Raw genomic sequence first — 13,643 nt, forward strand, 5'->3', positions numbered from 1 at the left:
CAAGAAGCTAAAATAAAAGTATCCACCCCCCCCCATTAGTCTATACTCCCATGTCTAGAATGACCCAGAATAAGTTTAAACCTTTTTCTATGATAATGCCCTTTTCAATATGTTGAGACACCTCCTTTGGCCCTTGTAACTCTTCCTCCCATGACAGATTATCTCCACTTTCTTCCCTATTCTTCAAATGCCAGACCCCTCATTAATCTTGCTGTCCTTTTCCAGACTCATGGAGCTTTTAACTCAGCAACAAAGGTAAACATTAAATGCACAATTATTACTAAGAATAATAATATTCTCATTGTGGAAGGAAAAAACACTATAGTTTTGTAGGTAGGGAAAGAGGGAAGGGAGGGGGCTAACCCAGCCCCAGTCTTATCTCTGAGATACCAAGCTCATCAGATGAACAGATTACAGATTTACTACCCTGTCCCCCATTCCCAATCCCCTTACCTGTTACAGTTTTTCCCCCATACTATTTAATCCTCCTGAGTATGGTATAATTTGTTTATTATTTTACTGTCTTCTTTCATTTGAATCTCAACTCCACGAGGGCAGGATTTTTTGTATATTATATCCAGTTATGAATCCCTAGTATAGAACATGCTAGACACATAGTAAGAACTCAGAACTAAGTTTTGCAGAACAATACTTACTCACAGGTTATGGCTATTCTATTAACTCCCAATCCATCTATCTGTACTATCATCCAATTCATACATTTCCATCTCACCCACCAGGAAATCTGGACAGAAAATGCAGGTTCATTATATATATATATTTAATTTTGTTTATTTATCTTTAAACAGAGGGAAGGAGAGGGAGAAATAAAGGGAGAGAAACATCAGTGTGTAGTTGCCTCTCAAGCAGCCCCACTGGGGACCTGGTCCATAACCCACGCATGTGCCCCAACTGGGAACTGAACCAGCAACCCTTTGGTTCTCAGTCTGGCACTCAACCAAAGGGTCGCCAGCCAGGGCGGATGCATTATATTTTAAACCAGGGGAAATTGTAGAGATAACATCACCTGGTCTTAGTGAACTCATGTTATTGACTTCTAATAGTCATTGCTTCCTTTTCTAAGTACTAAAACACGGCCTAATTCTAAAATAAAATAATTGTTCGTATTTAGTGATCCACTATCATGTGGAAGGCACCCTGCCAAATGCCTTATGTAGGTTTATATATTCCCTTATTTAGTCCTCACATTTAGTATGTATTATTATTATTCCTATTTTACAGATGAGAAAGATGAGGTCTAGGGAAGTTAGGTAACTTCCCCTGGGGGAATATGTGTGACTAATGGCAGGACTGGTTCTGCAGAAATCCCTGCTTCTGCCCACTGTACCATACAGCCTCTGCTGGGATTGTTGGGCAGAGGAGCAATATGGAGTCTGTAGTTTGGGGATGCTCTCCTAGGAAGAGCTAGAGCATGTGCCTTTGCTGTCGGGCTACGGTTTCTCTAAGGTGGTGGGTCTGTGACCATGTCAATACCATTGGTGCATTTTTTCTGGGTGGCCATATGAAGTCGTTAAAAGTACTCTCAGTATTCCCTAACTTGGACATGAATTCCCTCTTAATTTGTTCTACTCGTTATAATTTTGAAGATGGTTCTGATTGTGAAGGCAGAAGTACAATAGAAGTTGAATCATGCTTTTTTTTTCTGTCACCTGTTGATTTTGTGTCATTTCACAATCCACCATCTACCTAAGAGTGGCCAGCCTTTTTGAATTCTTACATTTTATAGTAACTTACAGGTTTTTCAAGTCCCCTCTCCAGTTGCATTTACCTTCAATAGTCTATATCACTTACCCCTTCACAAGTGGTAAGGTTCTGAGTGTCTTTGTTCTTTAGTCTGGAGGAAGGCGTTTTCTAAAAATTACCTGCCTCCCCAGTGCTGGAAATTGAGTTCAAAATCAAACATTGCACATTAGTCATCGGTATTACATCAGAGAGAGGGTTGATAGATAAGTGAGTGGTTCTTTTTTTTTTTTTTTTTTGCTTTTTCTATAGACCTTTAAGCCATACTGTTAGATACAAAATAACCTTGACTAATTTTCATTTACACTTTCTGATTTAATGGACTGCTCTTCTTGGTATTTATCACAAAATGATGATTTTTATTAAGTGTTTCCAACATAATCTTAAGTGCATTCTCATTTGATTTCTTTTTTTTAAATAAACATAGTTAAAATGTTCTCCACTCCGAAGAGAGATTCTTGGTGCAGAAATCCACTTTATGATCAGTTCTATACTGTAACATCCACTGAGAAAAGCCAAAGAATCCAAAGGTTGTGAAACCAAAAAGTGAACCAAGCAAATAGATTTTGTTCCAACTCTTCCCTGTCTGTGAAGGATCTTGCACATGGTGTTATGTATCCTTGAAGAAGGGATGTCTGTGTTCTGTCCAAATGAGATCTTGCCATAATAATCTCGGCATAGTTAAAATGTGACATTTATTGCTTATTGAACTTTGTTTTGTAAAACCTTTGCTTTTCTCCCTCCGGATTGCAATCCAGTGGATTTTGTGACAGTGATGAGGGTATGACGATAAGAGAGGGTGGGCTCCCATGCGACATCATATGGAGGCTTTGGAATAGGGACAGAAGACAGCCTGCCCTCTTTATGGTAATGACCTAAAAGCTGATGGCTCTCTTCTCTCCCTGAATGGCCTGGCAAGGATTACTGTGTCCGGTGATGTTTTACATGGAAATTCAGGGTGAGCAGGCACTTTCAGGGACTTCTGAGGCCTGCCTTAACAGAGGAAAAGGCAAATGTGTGGACTAATATCTAGTTTCAGCCCCAGGCACACCAAGTTCCAGAAGTGAACAAACTCACTGGGCCCTACACTGGGGGTCACATATCAATTTTGAAGGATCTGAGCATTTTATGGGAGTAAGAGAAAAAAGATAAAATCCATGGCCACTATGAGAGTTCTCCTCCCAACCAACAACCTACAAATATTTTCTAAGACTAATATGAGTCAAGAATGAAAATACTGTAAATGTACACACATTTTTTAAAAAGTGAAAAAAAACTCTTTAAGTGTGGCATTGTAAATAGATTTATTTAAAAATATAAAACTTTGAGTATTTAAAATTTTTCATCAGCCAATAAAAATATGTACCAGTTTATCACTCCTATTTCCCAGTGCTACCCACTCCCATCTCTCAGGCAAGCCTTCCCCCTGCACCCCTGCCAATTTCAACTGTAGCCCTTTATTCAGCATTTGTTTGTAGCGTATCTCCTCAGAGAGCACACCCAAAACCAATTGATGTCAGGACACACAAAAGGAATTCTGCTCTGAGGATGGGACAGACCTGAGATCTTTTTGGAAAGGTGAGATGATAATGGAGGAAAAAAGAGTCATAAGAACATGAAATTTTAAGGGTTATTTGTGAATCTGCTTTTTATTTCTTTGAGCAAAATGCTGAAATAAAATTAATAGAACATACCAAATAGAATATTGTCAAATACATAGCACCACTTTTGGCATTTATGATAATCATTTTAGTTTATGGCTAAAGAGAATTGATTATCTGGCTTACTGTGGGACACAAATTAGAGCAGTCATTAGTCTGTTTAATTGGTTGATTTCTTCAGCCACATTGGGTTAGTGTGTCCATTGCACAAGCTTTTGTGTTCAGGATTTTGTAATTAGAAAAGAAAACCATGTTCCCACCTCTAAATGATAATTAAATGTGTTTTTCTTGTGCATTTCCCTCCATCATTTAAGGAAGAAAAAAATGGCTATATTGTATCAACGGTCTCTCAGCAAGCCAACTCCTTTGTGCAAGTAACATATTTGTTATTAGAGTACATAGATTGGGTGCGGGATGCCATTCAAGAAAATGTTAAAAAGGAAATGGCCTATTTCTTAAAAAAATTTATTTTAGAGAGAGGGGAAGGGAGGGAGAAAGAGAGGGACAGACACATAAGTGTATGAGAGATCGCACAACCCCGACTGGGGACCTGGCCTGCAACCCAGGCATGTGCCCTGATTGGGAACCGAACCAGCGACCTTTTGGTTCACAGACCTACACTCAATGAAAACAGCCCATGTTAGAAGTATCACAAAAGTCTACCTGTCATGTGAGGATTTAATAAGTTCAGCATCGTCACTCTTGTCTGAGCCTGCATAGTCATCCCCTTGCTAACAGTAATGACCACACAGTTTTAGATGAAAGAACACAGAGGTCTTGAAGCATTCTTGTCAGTGTCAGATTATAAGCGGGAAGCATGTTTTCATTATTACTGTTTTGTGGTCTCTTTGCCCAGTATTGACAGGACAGTGCGGAAGATGTCCCCAGTACACTGTACTCGGCACTTTATTGAGACGTGACCCTGTGGAAAAGCACTCAATATCAATTAGTGATCAGGATGTAAGACCACTCACTGCCTCTGCTTCTAATCTCTGTGACATCAATAGCTTTTGACAGGGTCCTGGCACTGACAAACCACTTAACTTTCTGGAAACCCAATGCACTTTTAACTGTAAACTCTGATCAAGATCTCTGATTTTTGTTATGAAAATAATAACATAATTGAAAGGCCTACTCTGATGGTTAAGACTCTGATAGAAAGTCGATTATTAACTCTTTAACAGCATTGCCTGTTGCTGGATGGCTAATACTTCTCTAATTTTTGGATGTTAACGTGGAGTATAGGGAAGTAATATAACTTGCTAAATTAGTTTCTGTACTCATAAGGTTAATTTTAATGAAGTAAATAAGTGTTGGTGTTCTAAGAATTTGTCTTTAAGATAACTCTGGTGATTTTTTTTGATAGAGCAGACATCCCTTATAATGTAGATGACCGGCCATACTACTTTTTAAATAGTCTCTTTTATTTACTATATTGGGCACTGATTTATTTATTCCTTCAGCAAATACCACTGAGTGCCTACTATGTGCTACCAAGAACTCTGCCAGGAGCTGGTCATAAGCCCATTAATGAGAGATATATCAACCATAAAATTCAATAATACAAGTAAATAATACTCATCAACATTTTTCTCATTTTGTTCTTTTAGTTCACTGTACTATGTTAATTAAAGCAGTCATTTTAAAAAGTTAATATGAAGGGGATTGTGGAGAAACTACTCAAGGAGGCCAGAGGTTTTCTTTGAAATGACAGAAATGTTTGGGACTAGATGGAGGTGATGGCGGTTTACAACACTGTGAAGGTAGAAATGCCACTGAATTGTACACTTCAAAGTGGTTGACTTTCTATTGTGTGGCTTCATCTTGACTTTTGTGAAAAGATTTTTTAAAATTTATATTTAGAGAGAGGAAGGGAAGGAGAAAGAGAGGGAGAGAAACATGAAAGTGCGGTTGTTTCTCATGCATCCCCACACCCCAACTGGGGACCTGGCCCACAACCCAGGCATGTGTCCTGACTGGGAATCAAACCAATGACCTTTTGGTTCACAGGTTGGCACTCTATCCACTGAGCCATACCAGCCAGGGTCACCTCAACTTTTTTTTAAGTTAATGCAGTTTGTGGTTTGCTTCTCTTGAGACAGTTACTTGGCTTTGTATTATATGAGAGAGTTGGGAAGTATTTGAGAAGTCTACCTCTGATCCCTTTCAGGAGTGTGTGTGTGTGTGTGTGTGTTTATTTTTCAGTAGAATTCTGAAGATTTTTCTTGAAGGTTTTGAACATTTCTTATTAAGGTTATTCCTCATTTATTTTTCTTGATATTATAGGTGGGATTTTTTCTTATCTTTAAATTGTTTATTGGTGCTATACAGAAGATCTGTTGATCTTTATTTATACTGAACCATATTTTAAACTCCATTTTTAATAGGAGTAACAGTGGAGTCTTTTGGATTTTTCCAGATTTAGTTTGCATTCTCAGGTTTATAGGTCTAATCTCATTTTTCTTTATTTCTTATGTCAGTTTTTTTTCAGAAATCTGTCAACTTCATCAAAAAATTATTTATTAGTATTATATTCTATTTTAATATTAATATCAAGTTCTTATTTCTTCTGTATATTTTATCTCATTCTTATATAAAATTATGCTTATTTGGGCTTTCTTTTTATTGAACAGACTTTGAAGTCAGTTTCTGTTGTTTTGTGTAGTACATTCTATTTTGTTAAGAAATTATATTTTGGCTTTATAAGTTCAACTGTTTTTTTGTTTGTTTGTTTTATAAAAATTTCTGCCAGGGCTGGTGTGGCTCAGTTGGTTTGAGCATCATCCTGTAACTGAATAGTTGTGGGTTCAGTTCTCAGCCGGGGTACAGACCTAGGTTGCAGGTTCAATCCCCTGTACAGGTACGAGCCTTGGAAGGGGCACAGGTGCTTGCCATCCCCAGTATAGGCACTTAAGGGAGGCGACCAATCAATACTTCTCTCTTGCATCAAGGTTTCTCTCTCTCCCTTCCTCTTTCTAATAAAGCAATGGGAAAAAAATGTCATCAGGTGAGGATAAAAAAAACTTTTCACTGGTTTTTCCCTATTTATTGTCTTCCTTTTGTATGTTTCTTTTTACTTTAAATTTTTAATTAATTACTTAGTACATAAATTTCCTTTTAAAAAATATGAAAGCTTTCAGTGTTTGAATTTGCTTCTAAGAATATCTTGGGGGGCATCCCTTAATTTTGTTTTGCAGTATTTTAATTTCATTTTCTGTAAATATAAAGAGTTATTTGTAAGTGTGTAGTATCTGTTTTATTCCAAGAATTCTAGGAGATTTTATGTCTACACAGTGTGTGATTCATCACTTGTTGTTTTGATAACTTGTAGTTCAAGAGCATGGGCTATAAAACAGCTACTTTTTGGAATTCTTTGAATCTCTTTCGTAGCTGAGTGTATGACCACTTCAGGAACTTTAGTAACTATAGTTACTTTTGTAACTATCTCATGTATGCCTGAAAAGTNTTTGCTTCTAAGAATATCTTGGGGGGCATCCCTTAATTTTGTTTTGCAGTATTTTAATTTCATTTTCTGTAAATATAAAGAGTTATTTGTAAGTGTGTAGTATCTGTTTTATTCCAAGAATTCTAGGAGATTTTATGTCTACACAGTGTGTGATTCATCACTTGTTGTTTTGATAACTTGTAGTTAAAGAGCATGGGCTATAAAACAGCTACTTTTTGGAATTCTTTGAATCTCTTTCGTAGCTGAGTGTATGACCACTTCAGGAACTTTAGTAACTATAGTTACTTTAGTAACTATCTCATGTATGCCTGAAAAGTTGGGGTTTCCTCATAGCATTCCAAGTTCATATATCTATCAATTTAGTCTTTACCTTTATTTTTCAAATTATATTCTTATATAGTTTTGAAGGGGTAGCCTTTGTCTGTTAGGAAAAATAGGGATAGATTAAAGACTCTCAACCATAATATTATTAATATTGCCATTGTCTGCTGTCATTTTCTTTATTTTTGTGATATATCTTTATACATATTTTGAGGGGGGTGGCTTATTTTTTCTCATATAAATGGCTAGAGATGATGGTGAGAGTAGAATCAGAGAGGAAGGGATGATGTGAATGAAAAGGGTGAGCCCATAGGCCGAGCAGATTCAGGAGATGAGGGTGAGGGCAGGGGGCTCGCTGCTGAGGAATGAAGCCAGGCTTCTTTTGGCTGGATGATTGGGAACAGAGTGGAGCCCTTGGAAGGCAGGGTGTTAGACGGGGTGTAAGGCAGGCTGACTTTGTAAGAGAATTGGCTGGCTGCCTCCTTATCCACAGATGATCTTAGCTTCAGGTGAGGCTGGGGACAGTCATTGATTGAATGAGCTTCACACAGAATTACGATGATCCCTCAATTTGAGTTCAGATCCTTACCCACTGCTTGGATAGCATCGAAGGCACACTTAATTTTTTCGTATCCCAGTTGTAAATCCAGAACAGTAAGATGTATTTTAAAATACATCTGTAGAAGTATTTAAGAATGTGTATATAATAAACAATTTCTAAAGGCTTGAGGGCCTTTTGAGTGCTTTCAGACAAAGGCATTGTGATGTTAAAGTAGTAGTATTTTAGAATGAAAGTTCTGCATTAAATGTCTGATGAAGAGTTAAGCTATTTTTTAAAATAAGACCTGTGCAGCTTTACCTTCATTTCCCACTGATTTGATCAAGTATTTTCTCCTTAAGTCTTGCTTGCCTCTTCCAGGTCTCTGTGCTTGGCATGGTAATTAGGGACTTCTGCTCTCAGTGATAGAGTGCCCCTGGCTATTTCTTGAGCTATACAATAAGTCCTCACTTAGTCATCAGTAGGTTTTGTGACTTTAAGAGAAATGACATAATGAAATTTTACCATAGACTGATGTAAATAAGAATTAAGTGTCTGTGGCATCTCATCAATGTTATAACAAAAATGGTGGATGGAATGACACGATTTGCGGACCTGCTGTACTTAGTTCCGTGCATTTCCCTGGTAAAGTGTGTGGTGTGCATTCTTAAGTGGTAGGATTTTGGGAGCGCAGTTCCATGAAAAAAGAATGTGATAGACAAAGCTATGGAGGAGAATCAGCTGGGGTTGCTAGCTTCTAATTGAAGTTTAGTTGGAGGTTCAATGAGGTGAGACTGTTATGACAGATTTCAAAATGTAATGATAGCAGAATGGAGTGGGTTCATCAAAGTCGGAATAAATACGAGCAACGGCTCAGCAACTCAGCATGAAGCAACAGCCACAAACCCTCAAAAACTCCGGAGTAATTGAAATTCGCATTGTGCAGCCCTCCTTCTCAGTGGGTACCTTTCCAAGGAAAGCAGTAACTTTATTGTGAAAAATATAAACACAAATTTGGAGATGTAAATTACACGCATGTTTTAATCTTTTCATAAACACTGAGCATTTTAAAATGTAATTATAATCAAAGTATACAACTGTAGCTCAAGACAGATTTGAGAAAGACCTCAAGAAGGTGAAAGGCCCTCCAGTCCCCCTCACCCCCACACCCTGCCCACACAACCCTCCTCACCTGCTCCCTTTTATACATTGTGGAAAAGAAGAGGCGGAATTCTGTCCTCTGGTTTCTGAACACACAGGTCCTTGTCTTTCGTTTGTTAATGGCACAGAAGGGATGATACTTTTAACCCTTTCTGTTCACTTCCTCTCCTATCACTTCCCCCTTTGGTCTGTACACCTAATATCAGAGGTTAGTGAGTAAGAGACAGAGCAGCTGAGTGTTGGAGAATTTGCAACATGAAAAGGAAGGAAGAAATTTACCCACTTACTATCCAGATTCTTTTATTTCCCTACTTTAAGCATAACAGTGACCTCAAATTGAGCCAGTTCTAAGGGTTGAGCTTAGAGAAATAGCATGAGATTGTAGCTCATTCACTGAACTGGTGTTGAAGAAATGCATGTGGCTTCTGCCTTGACTTCCGCTTGCTGCCAGAATGATTTTGAACAAAGCCCTCCAGTTCTTTGGGCCAAAGTGTATCCATCTGTTAAAGTCAGTGAGTGGCCTAAAATGAATTCTGAGTTTTATTTTAACTCACATTTTCTGTAATACTGTACCTCATGCATTCCTTCCAATCCAGATGGCATCCTGGAGATTTCAAACCCAATGTAGTACCCTTCTTAGGTCCCCAGGTGTCCTAGGAGTCAGAAATGTTACAGAGGACGCCCAAGAGTTTCCTCTGCCAAGGATTTCCCATGCTGTAATTTAAAGCCAGGATTTCCTGACACTGTTGTTAGAAAGTCCTCTGTCCTAGCCTCACCTCCTCAGCTTTGCCAGGGGCCCTCCTAGCACAGAATGACCTGATGTCACTCCAGACCATCGGAGCTCATGGTCCGAGCTGCCGCTGAGACAGCCCATGTAGTGATCCTACATACTCCATCTACGTTAACAAGGGAAGTCGTTAACAGGGCATCCACACTGCATTTCTCTCTCAGTGTGTCCTTTTTCAGAGTAGGGTTGTGGGAATTTATATAAATCAGTTTATGTAAATCACTTTAAATGGAATTAAAGTGTGATGTTCAGGAGAAATTTAGCTTTAATTAATCAAACCCAAAGTTTAATTTGAAGAATCTTTTTAGTGTGTTTCGTATCTGGGTGAGTCTGTTAGGAGAGCGTGAAGTTGGGGTTTCCTTAATTAATTGTTTTAAGGTGGAAAATAGAAAGTACACTGAGAATTTAACATTTGCTCTACTGGTATGTTACGTGGTAGGAAAGGGTTGAGACTTGGCAGTAGGACAAGAGAAGGGGTTATGGGTTTGGAGAAATGTATTCCAGTTGACACCGCTCATTCCTACCACTGAACTCCAAAGGAGATCATTTCAAAGGGGCATCGAGCCCTGGCCTGACAGAGAATTTACCAGCAGCATTTGTGATGGGTGCCTCAGGCTGCCTTGGAAAGGAAGCAGGTTGGGGGTGGGTCCCAAAAAGAGCTCTCTGACCCAGTTTGACTGGAGTGTTCAAAGAGTGAAATTTCCAGAGCAGTCCTGGAATAAGCCATTGGGCGATGGGAGTGGGGACTCATAGTGACATGTCACCACACTGTAACTCTCAGGAGAACAGAAGGAGAGGTGAATGTAGGAAAGGGTAAGGGAATATTTCTCCTGATCCTGCCATGATATTGAACACAGTTTTTCTTAATTTATAAAGATAAATATGTATTTTTTGTTCATGTACTATTAGCAACAGTGGCTGCGCCTTACACAGTTTGTTCTCAATCTTTTTTTAAAGGTTTCATTTATTTATTTTTAGAAAGAGGGGAGGGGAAGGAGAGGAGAGAAACATCAATCGGTTGCCTCCCACATGCCCTTCTACCGGAGACCTGGCCTGCACCCCAGGCACATGCCCTGACCAGAGCTGAACAGGCAGCCTTTTGGTTTGCAGGAGGAAGCGTGCCCAAGCCACGGATCCACCCAGTCAGGGCTGGTTACCAGTCTTTTAATGAGGACACTAGAATAGACTAATCTGTATAAGATAATGTTTCTATTTTGACTAAAACTTATAAAATAATCCATAAGGAAATAAACTTTACCTAAAAGTCCCCAAACTCTTAGACTAAAGACCTAAATATAAAAACTAAAACTGTAAAACTCTTAAAAGAAAAAGAGTAAATCTTCATAACCTTGGATTTGGCAGTGTTTTCTTAGATATGACACCAAAACCAATACAATAAAGGGAAAAAAACAGATAAATTGAACTTCATCAAAGTTAAAAATTCTGTACATCTGTGAACACTATCAAGAGAGTTGAAAATACAGGCACAGAATGAAGAAAACATACAAATCATATAGCTGATAAAGGCTCTGGTATCCGGGATATATAAAGAACTCGTACAACAAAGCCAAAGTGGGGGGCGGGATGGAGACAAACAACTCAATTTCAAAAATTAGCAAAGGACATTTTTCCAAAGAAGCAGCAAATGGCCAACATGTACATGAAGAGATGCTCAACATCATTAGTCATTAGGAAAATACAGATCAAAACCACAGTGAGATGCCACTTCACACCCACTGGAATGGCTACTGTCAAAAACAACTGAAAAGTAAGTGCTGATGAGGATGTGGGGAAGTTAGAACCTTCATGCATTGCTTGTGGAGATCTGGAATGTTGACACAAGCAGTGTGGACAGCATGTTGGCAGCTCCTTAAAAAGCTAATCATGGAATTGCCATATGACCCACCAATTCAGCTTCTAGTTATATACCCAGAAGAATTGAAAACAAGTTTTCAAGCAAATGTTCAGAGTTGCACACAAATGTTCATAGAAGTGCTATCACAAGAGCCAAAGTGGACACAACCAAAATGTCCATCAGCTGATGAACAGATAAACAAAGTGTGGTATACCCATACAGTGGAGTATTATGCAGCCACCAAAAAAGCTTGAAGTACTGCTGCATTGTATAACATGGATGAACCTTGAAAGCATTATCCTAAGTAATACCAGCTAGACATAAAGGCCACACATGATATGCTTCTATTTATTTGAAATGTTCAGAATAAAAAAAGTTCATAGTGAGAGAAAGTATATTAATGGTTACCAGCTGCTGAGGAAAAGGGAGGGAAGGAGAGTTCCTGCTTGATGGGCATGGAGTCTCCATTAAGGGTGAGGAAAGCTTAGGATGTCGTGCTGAGTTGTGGTCGGTATCATTGAATTAAAAGGCCAAGAGAACTATCTCCCTGAAAGCATAGTAGGGCAGTAGGCACGTCTGCCTACTGTGTAGAAGTGCTGCTTTCATGTCTGCACAAAACCATTTCCTGCTTTTTGGGTTGTGTCACCGATAGTCACCACCCATCTCTGGAGCTTCAAATGTTCGCCAGAGTCATCTGTACCTGAAGCTGCCATTCCTCAGAGCCCCTAACATCTCCACAGAACAGGGCAGTGAGGGTCATGGAACAAGGGACTCTGGAGTGTGATACCCTGTGTGACCTGCAGATGTTGAGAGGTTGTTTCTCCTTTGGTCTTGTGGGTTTGGCCCATCAAACCAGTAAATCTAGGCTTTAAGGGCAGTGGAACTATGAGACTTTTTACTTAAGTCGTAAAACCCTTGCATTTGGCAAGGCCATCCTAAGTATTTCAAGGGTGAACCGGATCTAATTTGCAGTGGAGGCCATGTGTCCACGCTTGGTAGAGCCCAAGGCAAAGAAAGGTCGTATGTGCAGGTCGTATGCACGTCCATGTGCAGGTCGTATGCACGTCCTGCACTGATACTCCTAGCATCCCGACTGGCTTAGAGTCAGGGCGGTCGGGTGGCCCAGCGCTGAGCTCCAGGGCATGTCTGGGTTCTTGGCAGGCTTTTCATTGCAGTGCACAGTGTGGGGAAGGGACAGTGGTCTTACTGTGGTGGGAGCTGTCCGGTTAAGGAAAGAAGCTTATCAGTGTGTCCCAATTTAGGCGTTTCCCTGAATCCAAGGTCTATTAACTTTGGAAGCTTATGGGTCTTCTTTTCTTTGTAACCACTGTCAAATCTAGACTGTCAGGCTTAATTTGTTTTTCCTTTGCTTTCAGGAGAGTAGATCTGGAGAAACCAACATCTGTGTGGAAGAAATAATCCGGGTAAGCATTTCCTTTACAAATCTTTTCAACTGGTTGGGCACAGATTCCAAACAGAAAGGAGTCATGTGGCTCCATTGTCTAAGGGAACCTGCTGTTTGTTTGTTGTTTGGCGTTGACCTTTTCTGAGGGTAATCACTTTCGTTGCCTAAATGACACTTTACTAAACCACCCCACTTTCTGAAATCTGGGAGCTACACCTCAGTCTGGTGCCTCCGCGTGGGCTGAGGTGACACTGCATTACGATGATCAGCTGGAAATCGGAAGAACAGCATTGAGGTGAAGTACGTGATTGTGCTCACATTTGGATGCCCCCATTAATCACTCCACTGTTTAGAAGCATCTTTTAATTGTTTGTACTTTCCAGTCAGGCAGGGTTGCCGTGTTCATTTTTTCCAAACTTAATTAGAATCAGGAGCACTCTGACAAAGAGGTGTCTCAGACTCTGAAGATTTATTTCTATATTGTTTTGCATGTTATTACTTTGTGTGCTACTCTTGTGAACCTGCCCTTGTCGTCAGTGTCGTTGTGAGTGGACGCCACCCCTCAGCCACTTCACACCCAGACTCACTTGGGTTGGGCTGTTGCACCACGTTAGTGTTTTCCTAAGAATCCAAACTTATAATCAGGATGTATAATCTTCATCCCATATTTTTCCCCACTCAAATTTTT

At 39.5% G+C, this 13,643-nt stretch overlaps 1 protein-coding gene across 2 annotated transcripts in view; it reads left to right on the forward strand.

Annotated features, from left to right (window-relative positions):
• AFF3 (ALF transcription elongation factor 3) overlaps window positions 1-13,643 on the forward strand; it is a 576,292-nt gene that overhangs the window by 294,892 nt on the left and 267,757 nt on the right. For both annotated transcript variants that reach the window (XM_037056780.1, XM_037056779.1), the window contains one exon: window positions 12,927-12,974. In XM_037056780.1, the coding sequence (XP_036912675.1) occupies window positions 12,927-12,974 (48 nt within the window). The remainder of the gene's footprint in view (window positions 1-12,926; window positions 12,975-13,643) is intronic.

The sequence above is a fragment of the Sturnira hondurensis genome, unplaced genomic scaffold (genome assembly GCF_014824575.4).
Source record: "Sturnira hondurensis isolate 20B ecotype Veracruz unplaced genomic scaffold, ASM1482457v3 Scaffold0009178, whole genome shotgun sequence".
Taxonomy (NCBI): Eukaryota; Metazoa; Chordata; class Mammalia; order Chiroptera; family Phyllostomidae; genus Sturnira; species Sturnira hondurensis.